The following is a 13,453-nucleotide window of genomic DNA, read 5'->3' as shown; positions in this document are numbered from 1 at the left end:
TCATCTCCTTTCGGCATTTCACTGCCTACCAGACCCCGCCCCCCATCTCAATCGTGCGGCCCGGATTCTCCCCTTGACGTCCCCAACTTGATCTCGTTCGCCCATTCATCTCCCCATCCGACGGCTCTAACTAAGCCGCGCCAGCGTGGCGGTCACACACCCGTCGGATCTCTATACTGCTCCTCGGCCCTTGCCTTTCGACACGTGTCTTTAAATATCGCATTCCTTCGTCCCCAAGTTAAGGCGCCGCCTGCTCCCTCTCAGAGAGATGACCGACACGTGGCGGTTCACCGGCTACTCCCCGTCAGATCACCTGGCGTTTTTGAAATCAGCGGCACGCTATTATTTGCTATTAAATATATTATTCGCGATATCTTTTATTCTCTCGGCAGTTGGAAGCGGGCCCACGGAAAGTAGCTTCCCCGTGATGGCTTCTCAGCCGTCGGATGCAGTCGCTGACGTGGACCGTTCTGCTCACTTGAACAGATCTTGACTGGAAGAATCGTGGACTCGCCTGCGCCTCCTTTCTGACCGTCCGTTCTTCTCTATCCAATGGTTGTGGTGCGGGGCGGGGCTGGCGTGGGCCCTACCAACGGGCTTTTCGTCGTTAGCGGCAACGTGGCCGAACGTTGACTCTAACCCCAAGTCAAGCGACGGTCCCACGTCTCTAACTCCTTCACGGGAGACATCCGACGTGGAAGAGAGAGACTGTCAAAATATCAGTCCTGCCAGCTGGCGCCGTCACAAAAATATCTTCCACTGTTGAATCGAACGGCGGAGAGGCGATGAACCTACGTGGAGCCCCCCTTTCTTGTCGGAATCAGAGGAGGTACGGTGACGTGGGCTTATATCAACCGCAGGAATATAAACATCAGGTAATGTGGGCCCCACCTTGCCCCGTCAACGACGCCGTGAGAGTACGGGCACAGCGCCAGGGTCGCCTTCGACGGCGATACTTACAACCGATTAGCGTCACTTTCCGTTCCATCCGCCACGTCAGCATCCCCCGGAGGGCACCACGTCACGCCTTATCCCGGTATTTTAAATTACTTTCCGCCAATTTATAATATTCTGTTGAGTTCTTTTGGCGGTTAAAATAGTACGCGGTGTCGGTGACTGCCTGTTCGTCGTCCGAAAATTAATTTTTAAAAAAATATATTGACTGCAACATAAATGCCGGGATAGGAGATGAACGGCCAGATTCAAATCTGGCATAAGATTTACCTGTCAAATCCGCAGATATTAAATAATATCACGCGGGGACCAAAAAAACCACGTGGCGGAGCGTCCGGATTACTGTTGAGTCTAGAAGTTCCCGATATGATAACGCGGCTTATCCTCGAATCGGACGGCCGAGATCCGCGCAGAGAAGATCCTAGCCGTTGATTTCAGCGGATCAGTGAGATCGCCAGCTCGAGGCGGAAATCTTCGACGTTGATGTTGGAGGCCTACGGGCGAGGGATTCAAACGGAGGGATGGTATTGGAGCCTACGCGATCTAGCAGTCGAGGCGGACGGAAGAGTGACTGTACATACCGGTGGCAATCGACGGCGGATTCGGCCTCGTCGAACAGATCTGATCGGAGATCGACGGCGGATTCGGCGTCTTCGAACAGATCTGATCGGAGATCGACGGCGATCGCCGCGCTTCGACAAGAGAGAGTCGCCGCGGTCGAGACGGCGGAAGAAATTGGAAGAAGAGAAGAATGAAGACTAAAGAGAAGTTGGGGGTGGAGATTCCTCTTTATCTCGGTTTGTATTCGGAACCGGTTAATTATTCAGCGATGGAGGTCCAGCGGACCGTCTTTTGGATGCTGATTTTAAAAATAAGGTGGGACCGTCCGGATAACGGTATTGGATGTGGGTAACGAATACCGTTAAAAACCGAACCGCTATCCGATAAGGAGGATTTCCGACATCGTCACTAATGGCTATTAAGAAGTACAAAGTGGTGCATTGTTTTTATGCTGAGGATAAGTTTAAGTTGACTTAAGCTACAATTAAGACTTGCTCTGTGTTGGAATTTGGGGAGGGAGTGGAAATGGGGAATAGCCGAGAGGGTGACTAATGAATAGGGATTGCCATTTTGGATAGGACCATCAGTCTGCCATTTCAAGGTCAACTAGCCTGTTGGTCCAGATCCGGTTGGAGGGTCTAACTGGACCAGGAACCCGGTTTGGTCAAACTTCTTTAGGAAAAAAAAGTTTGTTCGTTCGCGAACATCCGAACGAACGAACATGAACACGAACGTGAATATGAAAAATTGGACACGAACATGTTTGCCAACACGAACATAAAAAACCGCCTGTGAGCATGTTAGCTTCTCAATGCATCCCTCTCTAACAGACGTCAGTCTTTCTCTCTACAGCTCCCTCTCTGGCGGCTCCCTTCTCCGTCCAGCTCCCTTCTCTCCATCGTTTCTAACTCATCTCTCTCATTTCTTCCCTTCTCCCTCCCCCGTCAGACCTCCGCATGCCCCTTCTTCCTTTTCCGCATTTAATCTTGAAATTACCTCTCAAATTTGTTCTGAAATTATATTATGCTCAATTTTCATTTATCACACCATTGCCAAAGTATTGAGGTGAAGTAATTTTTGTTATTTTCATTTATTTAAATTAAAGTTTCCATATGCACGTCTTGTTTGTGTTCGTTCGCGAATGAACCAAACGAACCGAACACAAACACCACGACAATTTTTGTACTTTTCTTTCATCGTCGAAGAGTGTTCGTTCGATGACGAAACACGAACTTCCCAACCCTAACCCCCTTCCCTTCCCGTTGGCGTTCCCCTCCCTTTCTCCATTCTCTTCTCCACTCATCCAAGAAGAATGTCTTCATGGTGAGGAGATCTTCTAAATTTTAAAGAAGAGTTGAAGAATAAGATGTGGAGATCCAAGCCCCGAGTGATCGCGTGGATACTTATAGAGGCCGGAGGCATGAACAGCATCAGAACGATCTCGGATTAGCAAAGTCAAGGGTGGAACGAGTTCCCTAAAAGGTACACTCAATGTGTGATTTTAGAGATCGATTGTGAATCGATCAACACACTTTTGCGTCCATGGAATCATGTTTTCCATGGACGAATCAAAGCACATAACCTAACATTAAGTTGATTTGCGTCACGGTTGTGTAAGTGGTCTTTACTCTTGTGGACGGACAATTGTACTTTGACTACAACCTATGAGTTTCTAATCATGGAATTCTAAATAGTCTTAGCCCGAGTGCATTAAGAAGTTCACAAATATGATTAACTAGTCCACATGGGATCGTCCATCCTTGATATAAGAGGAGATAACCCAAGTTAGATGATATGACAAAGTCTCTGGCTAAAGTAGTGAAATATAAGAAAAGACTTATCCAATGATCTCCAAACACGTCATTACTAACTCGGATGACCGATTAGGTTTTGATAGTTGACCATATCTTAAGTTATGCTATAAAATTTTATAATCTTATTGTTGGAGATTCTTAGGTCATAATCATAACCTAGTTGTCTACTCACAAGGTGTCTTTGGTATCTCAAATCTTAGGACCTCTAACACAATTGAGATCTGAATCAACTTCATTGATGTTTGGTATCATACCATTGAAGGATTCATACTCATCAATTTAATAAGATCTTTTATCAGAAAGCAACACTATGTGGGATGGAACATACTCATCGTATGAGTATAACAAGACAGTGCTATCATTTATGAATATTTCAATGTCCTACTTTACTATCTATCAAATAATAATGTTTAGAACACATGATTACATAATAATAACGACCATCCTATTATAATATCAGTGTAATTCACTAAGTAATTGCATGTGTTCGTGTTATTAAATTATAAGCATCCAGTATGTATTATTAATAATATATTAAACCAATTAACATTAGATGAGATATTTAATGTGTGATTGGCTGGTAGGCCAAATATATTTCCAACATTGTGAATAAATACAAAAATGAAAACAACATGCTTTGATTGGAACAATACACGTGAAATTCTTCTTGTCATCATTGCATAGCATAAGGTCCTTCATAACGAATTTGAAAACTATCAATAGTAATTGTAGGAGAATAATAGAAGGACTAGTGGAAGTTGCTTAGTACTACCATCATGATCCTCGAGATTTGTGATTACTATCCTTCACTTTATTAAGCCATGTACTCTAGATTGTGCATGAAGTGATCGCCCACATGGCAGATGTGATCGAATAATTTTATGGTTATAAAGTTTTATCATACATGGCGAAAATGGGGATTCATGTGTGTGAATCAATGGAGATTCTGTATGCTGGAATGAAGACGAGGTTTGATGCGATCATTAGATAATCTAAGATAATTGCATTGTCATGATTCCAACTTTATTAGACCCTTATTAGAAGGGAAAATGCTATATGAGAGCACAAAGTTGGTGGTGATGGATAATTTTGGAAGCCTCATACCCATCTAACACCACTCTCTGTTAGTACAGAAGTAACACACACATCAGCAGCGGTAGTTCGGAGGCAGCTTGAGTGAAACATGCACATGGGAAAAAGGGCATGCCAGAACAAGTAACATTAACACAATGCTAGTAGCTAGATTCTCATGCCAGATAAATTGCGAAGGTGGGGAATTTTTGTGCTATAGTTGGGCGAAAAGCGACATCTCCATATATCATGCACTCACAATGATTATATAAGAGCCCATGGCTGTATTTGCAACCAGTTCATCAGCGAAGTAAGTGTTCTCCATTGGCTGAGCTGTTGAGCCATACATGTACTCACACCTTATAGTCTAAAGTATTTAGACACTACTGTCTACTGGCTTTGGGGGGGGGGGGGAGGGGAGCAAAAGTGGTATGAAGACACCCCAATGAGGATGTTGACTTAGAGACCACACTTACATCTTAAAGTGCTAATGTTAAAAAGTTTTCTTGCAGTTTCAAAATTTCTTCATCATAAACTATTTTCATTAATTATATTGCTCATGATGCAGGGGCCAACATGAAATCACTTTGGTAGTTTGCCGGTGTGTGATTGAAAATGCCGTATATGTAGAGGTTGAAGATTTCTAATTTGTTGATGCAATGCCAATCACTTTTTGCATGAGATTATCCATTAGTTTACGTCTACGATTTTATTGACGACTTTTATGAACTTCTCTTCATATCAATGACTTCACACCATTTACTTCATTTCGCTTTTTGCATATCAAATCATCGGTCACTTCATCTAAAATATCATTTAATTTAAATAATTTATTTTATACATATTAATTTATTCATATTAGTTAAATAATTTATTTCTTGAATATAGCATTTTTATCAAGTTATTATTTATTTTACATCAATTAATTTAAATAAAGTTAGATTACATTACATCCATTTATTCATTAATGACATCAATGTCATATAATTTACTCCATATAAGGTACTTCAAAACCTTTATTTAACGCTCTCTATTTCATATTAATTACTTTGTTAAAATTAACATTTACTGCATACAAAATGTTTTATATCAATTGCTTTATATCATGTTCTTTTTATCAATTAGTAAGAAACTGTCAGTTAACTTATACTTATTATTGTTTATATCGCTTCATTAATGACATTTTTATCATTAATATTATACAATTTACTGTTTTAAAAAGTTCTTCATATCTATTGACTTTTGTTGTTAACATCATGTCAAGCACTTTATATCAATTACTCAAAATAAAACTACCAGTTGCTTTATATCTATTACATTATGTGTGCCATCTCATAAGAATCATATGATGAAGTGACACATACATGTATCATAAAGAGATTCATCGTTCTTGACCCTCGCTTCACATTAATTATTATCTGAACAAAGAGATCATTGCACAACACCTCGTAAACTCGCCCCTTCCTCTTGTCCTAACATGAAGATTCGTTGACTTCATAGCATGACGATTCATTTCTAGCTTTTACATATTATAGCAAGAAGATTCAATAACATAGATCAACATCACTTATCTCTCTCACTTCTGCTCCACTCCCGCTTGTAAACTTACGCCTTACATCGATTGCTTTGCATAAAGTGCTTTATATCATTTACTTTGCACGAATTATATTATATCATGTATTTCATATCATTTACTTTAACTAAAAGTATCAGCTACTCGAAACTACTGATTTATTAATGACATATAAAGTACGTCACATCAATCACTGTGTATCAAATACTTTATAAAATTTTCAGATTATACGACGCAATATCCGATACTATCAATTAACTTACACTTACTATTGTGTATATTACTTCACTCATGACATCTTTATCATTAATGTTATACAATTTACTTCCTACAAAGTACTTCATATCTATTGACTTTTGTTGTTAACAACATGTCAAGAACTTTATACTTGATAGATTTTTCAGATTATACAACGCAATATCCGATATTCTTTTAACGGGTAAGATATCTTCTTAGTATTATACTATAGAGGCAAAACGGATAACGCAGATTTAATCGGCCGAGCTCGTCGACTGCAAGCTCAGCGGCCATGGCGGCGGCGGCGACGACGACGAGCAGCTACTGCGGCGGAGGCGATGGCAGAAGCAAGTGTTCGTTCAAGTTTCATGCGATGAGTTCTTCATTTGGAGCGAGGGCTCTTCGAAGCAGGTCTCCCGGTTTTCTCCCTCTTCTTCGCGGTTCCTCGTTGGGTAGCTTCGCGTTTGGCCCGAGAATTCGACCGGTGCAGGCCTCTCCGAGCGTCGACGAGGAGATTGAACTCGAATTTGAGGAGGATTGGGTGGAAGGCGAAGAATTCGATGGCGGCGAGGCTGACGGCGACGATAGTCTTCCTTTGGACGTGGAGTTGTTGGAAGAAGAGGCGAGGGGAGTGGCGAAGGAATTCTCCTACTCGGTATCTCGGGAGCTGAGAGCAGGTGCTCGGCTCGGAATTTTGCTCTAGTATTTTAGTCCCGTTTTACTTCTTTTCGTGAGATTTTTTTAACGCAATCCCGGAGATTAACTTAATTTTTTTGACGAATTCGCGTTCTGGTTCTTTTAGCCAACATCGTCCTTGATCTGTCAGCTCGATCGATTGTAGAATTGGCAAGATTTACGTCGCGTTACCGTACGAGCTTGTTTTCTAGGATAGAGTCCGGGTTTCATTCAAGATTTCCCCTGCCGATTTGAACCTACAATGCGCAACTTCATTCTTACACTATCATCACTGCAAATGAAGTGAAAAACTTATATACATGAATGAACACTTTATATATATTTAATAAGTTAAGTAGAAGTTGACGTCATTGAACGCATGCATGAACCTTTTGTCTGAGATTTTTCAAAGCAAGATGCCAGACATTTTGACCGATTTGTACAGCAGGGTTCAAAGTATATTTTTTAAAAAGTAAGTTCTTTTGTCAAGGGATGGAGGGAACTGATATATATTAAGAAGAAAACTTACCTGTCAGTGGCGGTAGCTGAAGCAATTGCATCCTTTCCTACAGTAAGCTCGAGGGTTACGACTTGTGTGAGGATCGTCGAATTCTGATGCCAGGAATGAGCTTACAGGAAATGGTTCTGGAAGTATGATAGTCTGGATTAAAGAAGAGATGATTGGATTGGAACATTGACTCAATTTGACTGAAGTAATAAGCTAGATTGTTTTGTTTTTTGAGTAAAAAGTTAATAACTCCATTTTTATGCATTTGTGCATAAAATTGTGCCTCCTTATGTGCGTTATCTCCGCAATATATGTGAAGTTCTGTTCCTCCCGATGTTACTGATGGATACTTTTATCCTCGTCTTAACTTGGTATTTAGACAGTCATAAAATGGGACATTGTTATTTTGGTGCACTGTTTATCAATAGTTCTTTTCATTTTTGTCTTATGTTCTTTACATCACAGTCTCTTGTTGTTTAAATTTCACAGAAGATGATGCGTATCTTCAGAAGGACTTGTCCGAGCCACAGTCATCGGAAACTTCCAATAAACAAGTTAGTGGGTTTATATTCCTGTAATGGACTTAATATTGTTATGATATGTAAATAGAAATCCATTCTGTTGGACCATTTCTCAATTTATCCATGTTATCCTTGCGCTGTGAATCGTTAAAATTTATTGGATATCCCCCGAAGTAACGAAATCCATTCTCTTGTTTTTTACAATTTTCAGAGAATTCATTTTCCTGTTGGTAAAATAAGCATCAACAAACAAAACAGAACCTTTTATCTTCTCGTTTGAACTCGGTGAAAATGTTGCTCGTGATTTTTTATGTTGGCTTGTAGAATTTTCATTTATCTATCGTGTCATTTTCAGATTCCAGACCATCTGCTTCCAAGAGTAGCTATCGTTGGCAGGCCTAACGTTGGCAAGTCTGCATTGTTCAATCGTCTTGTCGGGGTATCTCCTTAACTTTCCTATCTCCTGGTACTTTCTAGGACTCTGAGTTCATCCTGAATTCACAAGTCGTGTGTAACCTTTTTCTTTTACCATTCATTAATCAGTCGCCTTTTCTTTTATCCCCCTACGGTCACGGTATAGTCGTTTGATTTTCTGCCCTAATCAAGAAATCTTAAAACACCTCCTGATGGGTATTTGTATCACTGTGATTGAAGGGGAACAAGGCAATAGTAGTGGATGAGCGTGGTGTGACGAGGGATCGGTTATATGGAAGAGGATTTTGGGGTAATCAGGAGTTCATGGTCGTTGACACAGGTGGAGTAGTTGTATTTTCCAAGTCTCAAGATGATGTCATGGAAGAACTTGCTATCACGAAGACAATCGGTATGGATGGCATTTCACTCTCCTCTAGAGATGCTGCTGTTGCGAGAATGCCCTCGATGATCGAGAAACAGGCAAAAGTTGCTGTCGATGAAGCATCTGTTATCATATTTCTTGTCGACGGACAGGTACTTTTTCTAAGTGGAGAATTAGTCCGCGATGGACGTGAGGGATTCACCTCTTATTTATTATTTCGTGGCAAAATTTGTTATTAGGATGGTAGTGTACTTCTCAATCCTGGAGGGCAGACTTGTTTCATTATCCTTAATTTTAAATATCGCCATTGATCATTATAAAAAAACTAATTTCTTTTCTCTTGGATTACATTATCTAATCTCTAGTTGTTAAACAAAGTATTTCTGAATAAGGATATTGTCAACAAGATATCCCAAAATTTCTCCGAATTCTGAACCAGTAATCTTTACCCCAGTGGATTAAAAGTTTTATATTTTTCCCATTCTAGTCACCCGATTCCTTATTCTAAAATGGGAAAAATATAAAACCATATATCACATGATATTCCTGGTATTGGCCCTAGTCAATTATTAGAGTAAAGTAAGGCGATTTCTACAAAGCCAATGAATTGAGATATGTTTGTTTAATTGATGATGAAAGCAGGGTGAAAAGCCGACGCTGTAAAATCTTGGAATCAAACAGGTTGAATCGTCTATGTCCCTTAACATTTGACTCGTGAAATGTAGGCCGGTGTAACAGCAGCAGATGTGGAGATCTCTCACTGGCTTCGTAGGAACTACTCGAAGAAGTTCACCATTTTGGCTGTGAATAAATGTGAATCTCCACGGAAAGGTCTCATGCAATCCCTGGAATTCTACTCTCTAGGGTGAGTTAATAATTTGACTCTTGTTTTATCTGAACTTACTTTCTTCCACGAAATTGGATAAATATAATCGCCACTTTATCCTGCAATGCTGTAAAACTAGGCCAGTGATGAATTAATATTTTTTCTGGCATACCTCCGTGAGTTAGTAAATGTCTTTTCTGGCATGCCTCTCTTCTAATAATCTTTTATTCAGGTTTACACCGCTGCCAATATCCGCAATCTCTGGAACTGGAACCGGAGACCTTCTGGATCTTGTTTGCTCAGAACTGAAGAAACTTGAGGTAGCTTTCATTTTTTTTCCTGGGGAGGTCTTTTTTCCTGTTAACATTTTTATAAATTCAGAAGTCCTACTGCGGCCCTTTTTGGAATTTTTTCTCCGTTCATCTTAGTTTACTCATCATTCTTGTCAGCCTGTGGAGGATCTTGTGGAAGCAGAAAAGTATATCCCATCAGTCGCCATAGTTGGACGCCCTAATGTAGGAAAGAGTAGCATTTTGAATGCCCTAGTTGGCGAGGACAGGACAATCGTCAGTCCAGTCAGTGGCACAACCCGTGATGCCATTGATACTGAGTTCATCGGTCCAGATGGAGAGGTTTGTCCTGACCCCCTCATAATCCTCTTAATTATTATTATTTTTTGGCTAAATCTTCGTGTGAAACATTTATTTACATAGTCTCTTGATTAAGCCTTGTGGATGTTAACGGAGGCTGTCATCAGTCACTCATCAGTCACTCATTCAGAATACAAGCTGTCATCAGTCACTCATCCACCCTGACCTCGGGATAGAAATGGAACAAAACCCCTGATCGGCTTCCGACCAGTTCTGTTTTGTCATCCAACACTGCGTAATTAATCTAATTTTTAGTCGTCCTGTGGTCGGTTCCATCCAACTGCCTCGGATGGGAGCAGAACCAAACAACAGCCCTAAAACGGAAGAGGCCTGTTCAGGCCCATTCCGTCCAACCCAGACTTAATTTTGACGAGTGTCTACTTTCCACTGGTGTTGAAAGGATTGAAAATATTGACCGCTGACTTTTTCAAATTCCAGAAATTCAAGCTCATCGACACTGCCGGAATCCGAAGAAAAGCAGCCGTAGCTTCTGCTGGCAGCACAACCGAAGCCTTATCAGTCAACAGAGCCTTCCGAGCAGTCCGTCGTTCTGACGTGGTGGCTCTCGTCATCGAAGCCTTGGCCTGTATTACCGAGCAGGTAAACCATCGACATCCCCACTAACCCATCATCAATCCACTATCTTCTCTGTTCATTCCTCTCCTCGTCCATCCCAGGACTGCAGAATTGCCGAAAGAATAGAAGAAGAAGGAAAAGGATGCGTCATCGTCGTTAACAAGTGGGACACAATCCCCGACAAGAACAACAACACGCTTAAATACTATGAGGAAGACGTCAGGCAGAAGCTCCGCCTGCTCGACTGGGCGCCGATAGTCTACGCCACCGCAGTCTCCGGCCACAGCGTGGACAAGTAAGTAACCCCCACTCTCCATCACCGATAATTGTCATAGAAACAACATCCTGCTTAAAGATGAAAAATAGCGCCCTTGCTATCAGCTATAGCTTTTATCACAGTTGGTAATAAAGTGCAGGGACGCAGACGGCACAGTAATATCGTCTGTGGGTGAAAAAATCGTCCCGTCCAGGACTTTGGATGATTGATGGGACGAAGAATCGTCCGCCTGTCCCCGGACGGGACGATTGCTTCGTCCATGGATGAAATAACCGTCCCGTCTGGGCCCTTGGACGCGGGACGGGACAGCTATTTCGTCCTGTGGGAGTATAATATGGGCCTGACAGGTCCACCTGGCCGACGCACGTGCCACGCCACGTGTCAATTTCTGAGTGGTCTAATGCTGAAGCACACTCTGTTTCGTCCTGGGACGTTGAATGGGACGAAATTTCTTGGACAGGATGGGATGTGGACGAAAAAAATGGGATGGGACGATTTAGACGAAACTCTAAAAATCGTGACGTGGGACGGGACGAACTTTGTCCCGTCCCGTCCATCGTCCACGTCCCGGACGAGCCGGAACTTTAGTTGGTAAAAAGGAACGGCACCTTCGGGACGTGACGCCGCAGACGTGACAGGACGGATGACGGAACGTGATGGACGGTGATGTGACAAAACTTTCGCCACATCACTGTTACGTCACGCGCCCCAGCAAAATACAAAAAAACCGTCACGTTCCGTCACGCATCCGTCTATTGGGCGTCCCGTTACGTCCATGTCACCGTGATGGCGTCACCGTCACCAGTGACGGTAAAAACCCCCTCTATCTCTCAATCTCTTTTATTTCCTCTATCTCTCTCATTCCTCTCTCCCGGCGACTCTGTCTCCCTCTTCCTCTCTGGCGCACTTCTCTCTCTCTCTCTCTCTCTCTTGTTCCTCTCTCTCAGTCTCTTCCTCTTTCTCTCTTGTCCCTCTCTCTTCTCTCTCTCTCTCTAGCTCTTCTGTCTCCCTCTTTCTCTCTCGTTCCTCGCTCTTCTCTCTCCCTGCATCTTTCTCTCTCGTTCCTCGCTCTTTTCTCTCTCTCGTTCCTCTCTCTCTCTCTCTCCCTCTTTCTCTCTTGTTCCTCGTTCTCTCTCTCTCTCTCTCTCTCTGTCTTTCCTCGCTCTTCTCTCTCTCGTTCCTCCCTCCCTCTTTCTCGCTCTTCTCTCTCTCGTTCCTCTCTCCCTCTTTCTCGCTCTTCTCTCTCTCGTTCCTCTCTCCCTCTTTCTCGCTTCTCTCTTTGGCGCTCTTGTGTAGCTCTCTCATTCCTCTCTCTCTCTCCCTCTTTCTCTCTCGTTCCTCGTTCTTCTCTCTCTCTCTCTCTCTCATTCCTCTCTGGCGCTCTTCTGTAGCTCTCTCGTTCCTCTCTCTCCTTCTTTCTCTCTGGCGCTCTAGTCTCGCCCTCTCGTTCCTCTCTCTCCCTCTTTCTCTCTGGTGCTCTAGTCTCGCCCTCTCGTTCCTCTCTCCCTCTTTCTTTCTCGTGCTATTCTCTCTATCTCTCGTTCCTCTCTCTATTGTTCCTCTCTCTCCGGCGCTCTTCACTCTCTCGTTCCTCTTGTTGAAGATCTTTCTGTCTATCCTTCCTATCTCTCTGTCTCTCTCTCTCTCCTCTCTCTCTCGATATTTCGTTCTATCTCTCTCTCCACAAACTCTCTATGTCGCTCTCCGTTTGTGGCTCGTTCGCTCTCTCTCTCTCTCTCTCTATATATATATATCTCTTTTAAATGTATTTAGAAATTTAACGTAACGGCCGTCATCCGTGACGGCTGTTCCGTCACGTCACGCGTTCAGGCCACCTCATCAACGTCACGTAAACCTCGTCACCGTCACCATCAAGACCTCTGAATTCCGTCATCGTCACAGTCACGTCATCCGTCACGTTTCCGTCACGGCGACGTGTGACGTGACGGATGACGTTTGACGATCCCTAGACTCACTTGGTAATAAACATAAGCTAACCCGGTCCGGTGACATAATATGAATAATCTGGACAGGATAATCGCGGCGGCGAGCATGGTGGAGAAGGAGAGGGCGAGGAGATTGAGCACGGCGACGCTGAATCAAGTGGTGAGGGAGGCGATTCTGTTCAAGCCGCCGCCGAGAACGAGGGGGGGGAAGAGGGGCCGGGTGTACTACTGCACTCAGGTACACTAATGTCAAAACCTCAATTTTACTAAGATTCCAATTATGTTTAATTAATCTGTGGGGGGGGGGGCGGGGGATGAACAGGCGGCGGTCCGGCCGCCGACGTTCGTCTTCTTCGTGAACGACGCCGAGCTCTTCCCGGAGACGTACCGGCGGTACATGGAGAAGCAGCTGAGGGCGGCCGCGGGCTTCCCGGGGACTCCGATAAGGCTTCTATGGAGGGCAAGGAG

General features: G+C 43.0%; 1 protein-coding gene across 1 annotated transcript in view; it reads left to right on the top strand.

Annotated features, from left to right (window-relative positions):
- Window positions 1-6,449: 6,449 nt before the first annotated feature.
- The window catches only part of EMB2738 (GTP-binding family protein), a 7,209-nt gene continuing 205 nt past the window's right edge, over window positions 6,450-13,453 (top strand). The window contains exons 1-11 of the mRNA XM_078573864.1: window positions 6,450-6,887; window positions 7,883-7,947; window positions 8,270-8,353; window positions 8,569-8,862; window positions 9,436-9,575; window positions 9,769-9,856; window positions 9,986-10,168; window positions 10,625-10,786; window positions 10,864-11,057; window positions 13,073-13,223; window positions 13,308-13,453. The exon at window positions 13,308-13,453 is cut by the window's right edge and continues 205 nt beyond it. Of these exons, the coding sequence (XP_078429990.1) occupies window positions 6,503-6,887; window positions 7,883-7,947; window positions 8,270-8,353; window positions 8,569-8,862; window positions 9,436-9,575; window positions 9,769-9,856; window positions 9,986-10,168; window positions 10,625-10,786; window positions 10,864-11,057; window positions 13,073-13,223; window positions 13,308-13,453 (1,892 nt within the window). The 5' untranslated portion in view covers window positions 6,450-6,502. The remainder of the gene's footprint in view (window positions 6,888-7,882; window positions 7,948-8,269; window positions 8,354-8,568; window positions 8,863-9,435; window positions 9,576-9,768; window positions 9,857-9,985; window positions 10,169-10,624; window positions 10,787-10,863; window positions 11,058-13,072; window positions 13,224-13,307) is intronic.

This window comes from Wolffia australiana, chromosome 4 (genome assembly GCF_029677425.1).
Source record: "Wolffia australiana isolate 7733 chromosome 4, ASM2967742v1".
Lineage (NCBI taxonomy): Eukaryota > Viridiplantae > Streptophyta > Magnoliopsida > Alismatales > Araceae > Wolffia > Wolffia australiana.
The sequence above is the reverse complement of the archived record's forward strand: the minus strand, read 5'-3'. Positions and strand labels throughout refer to the sequence as shown.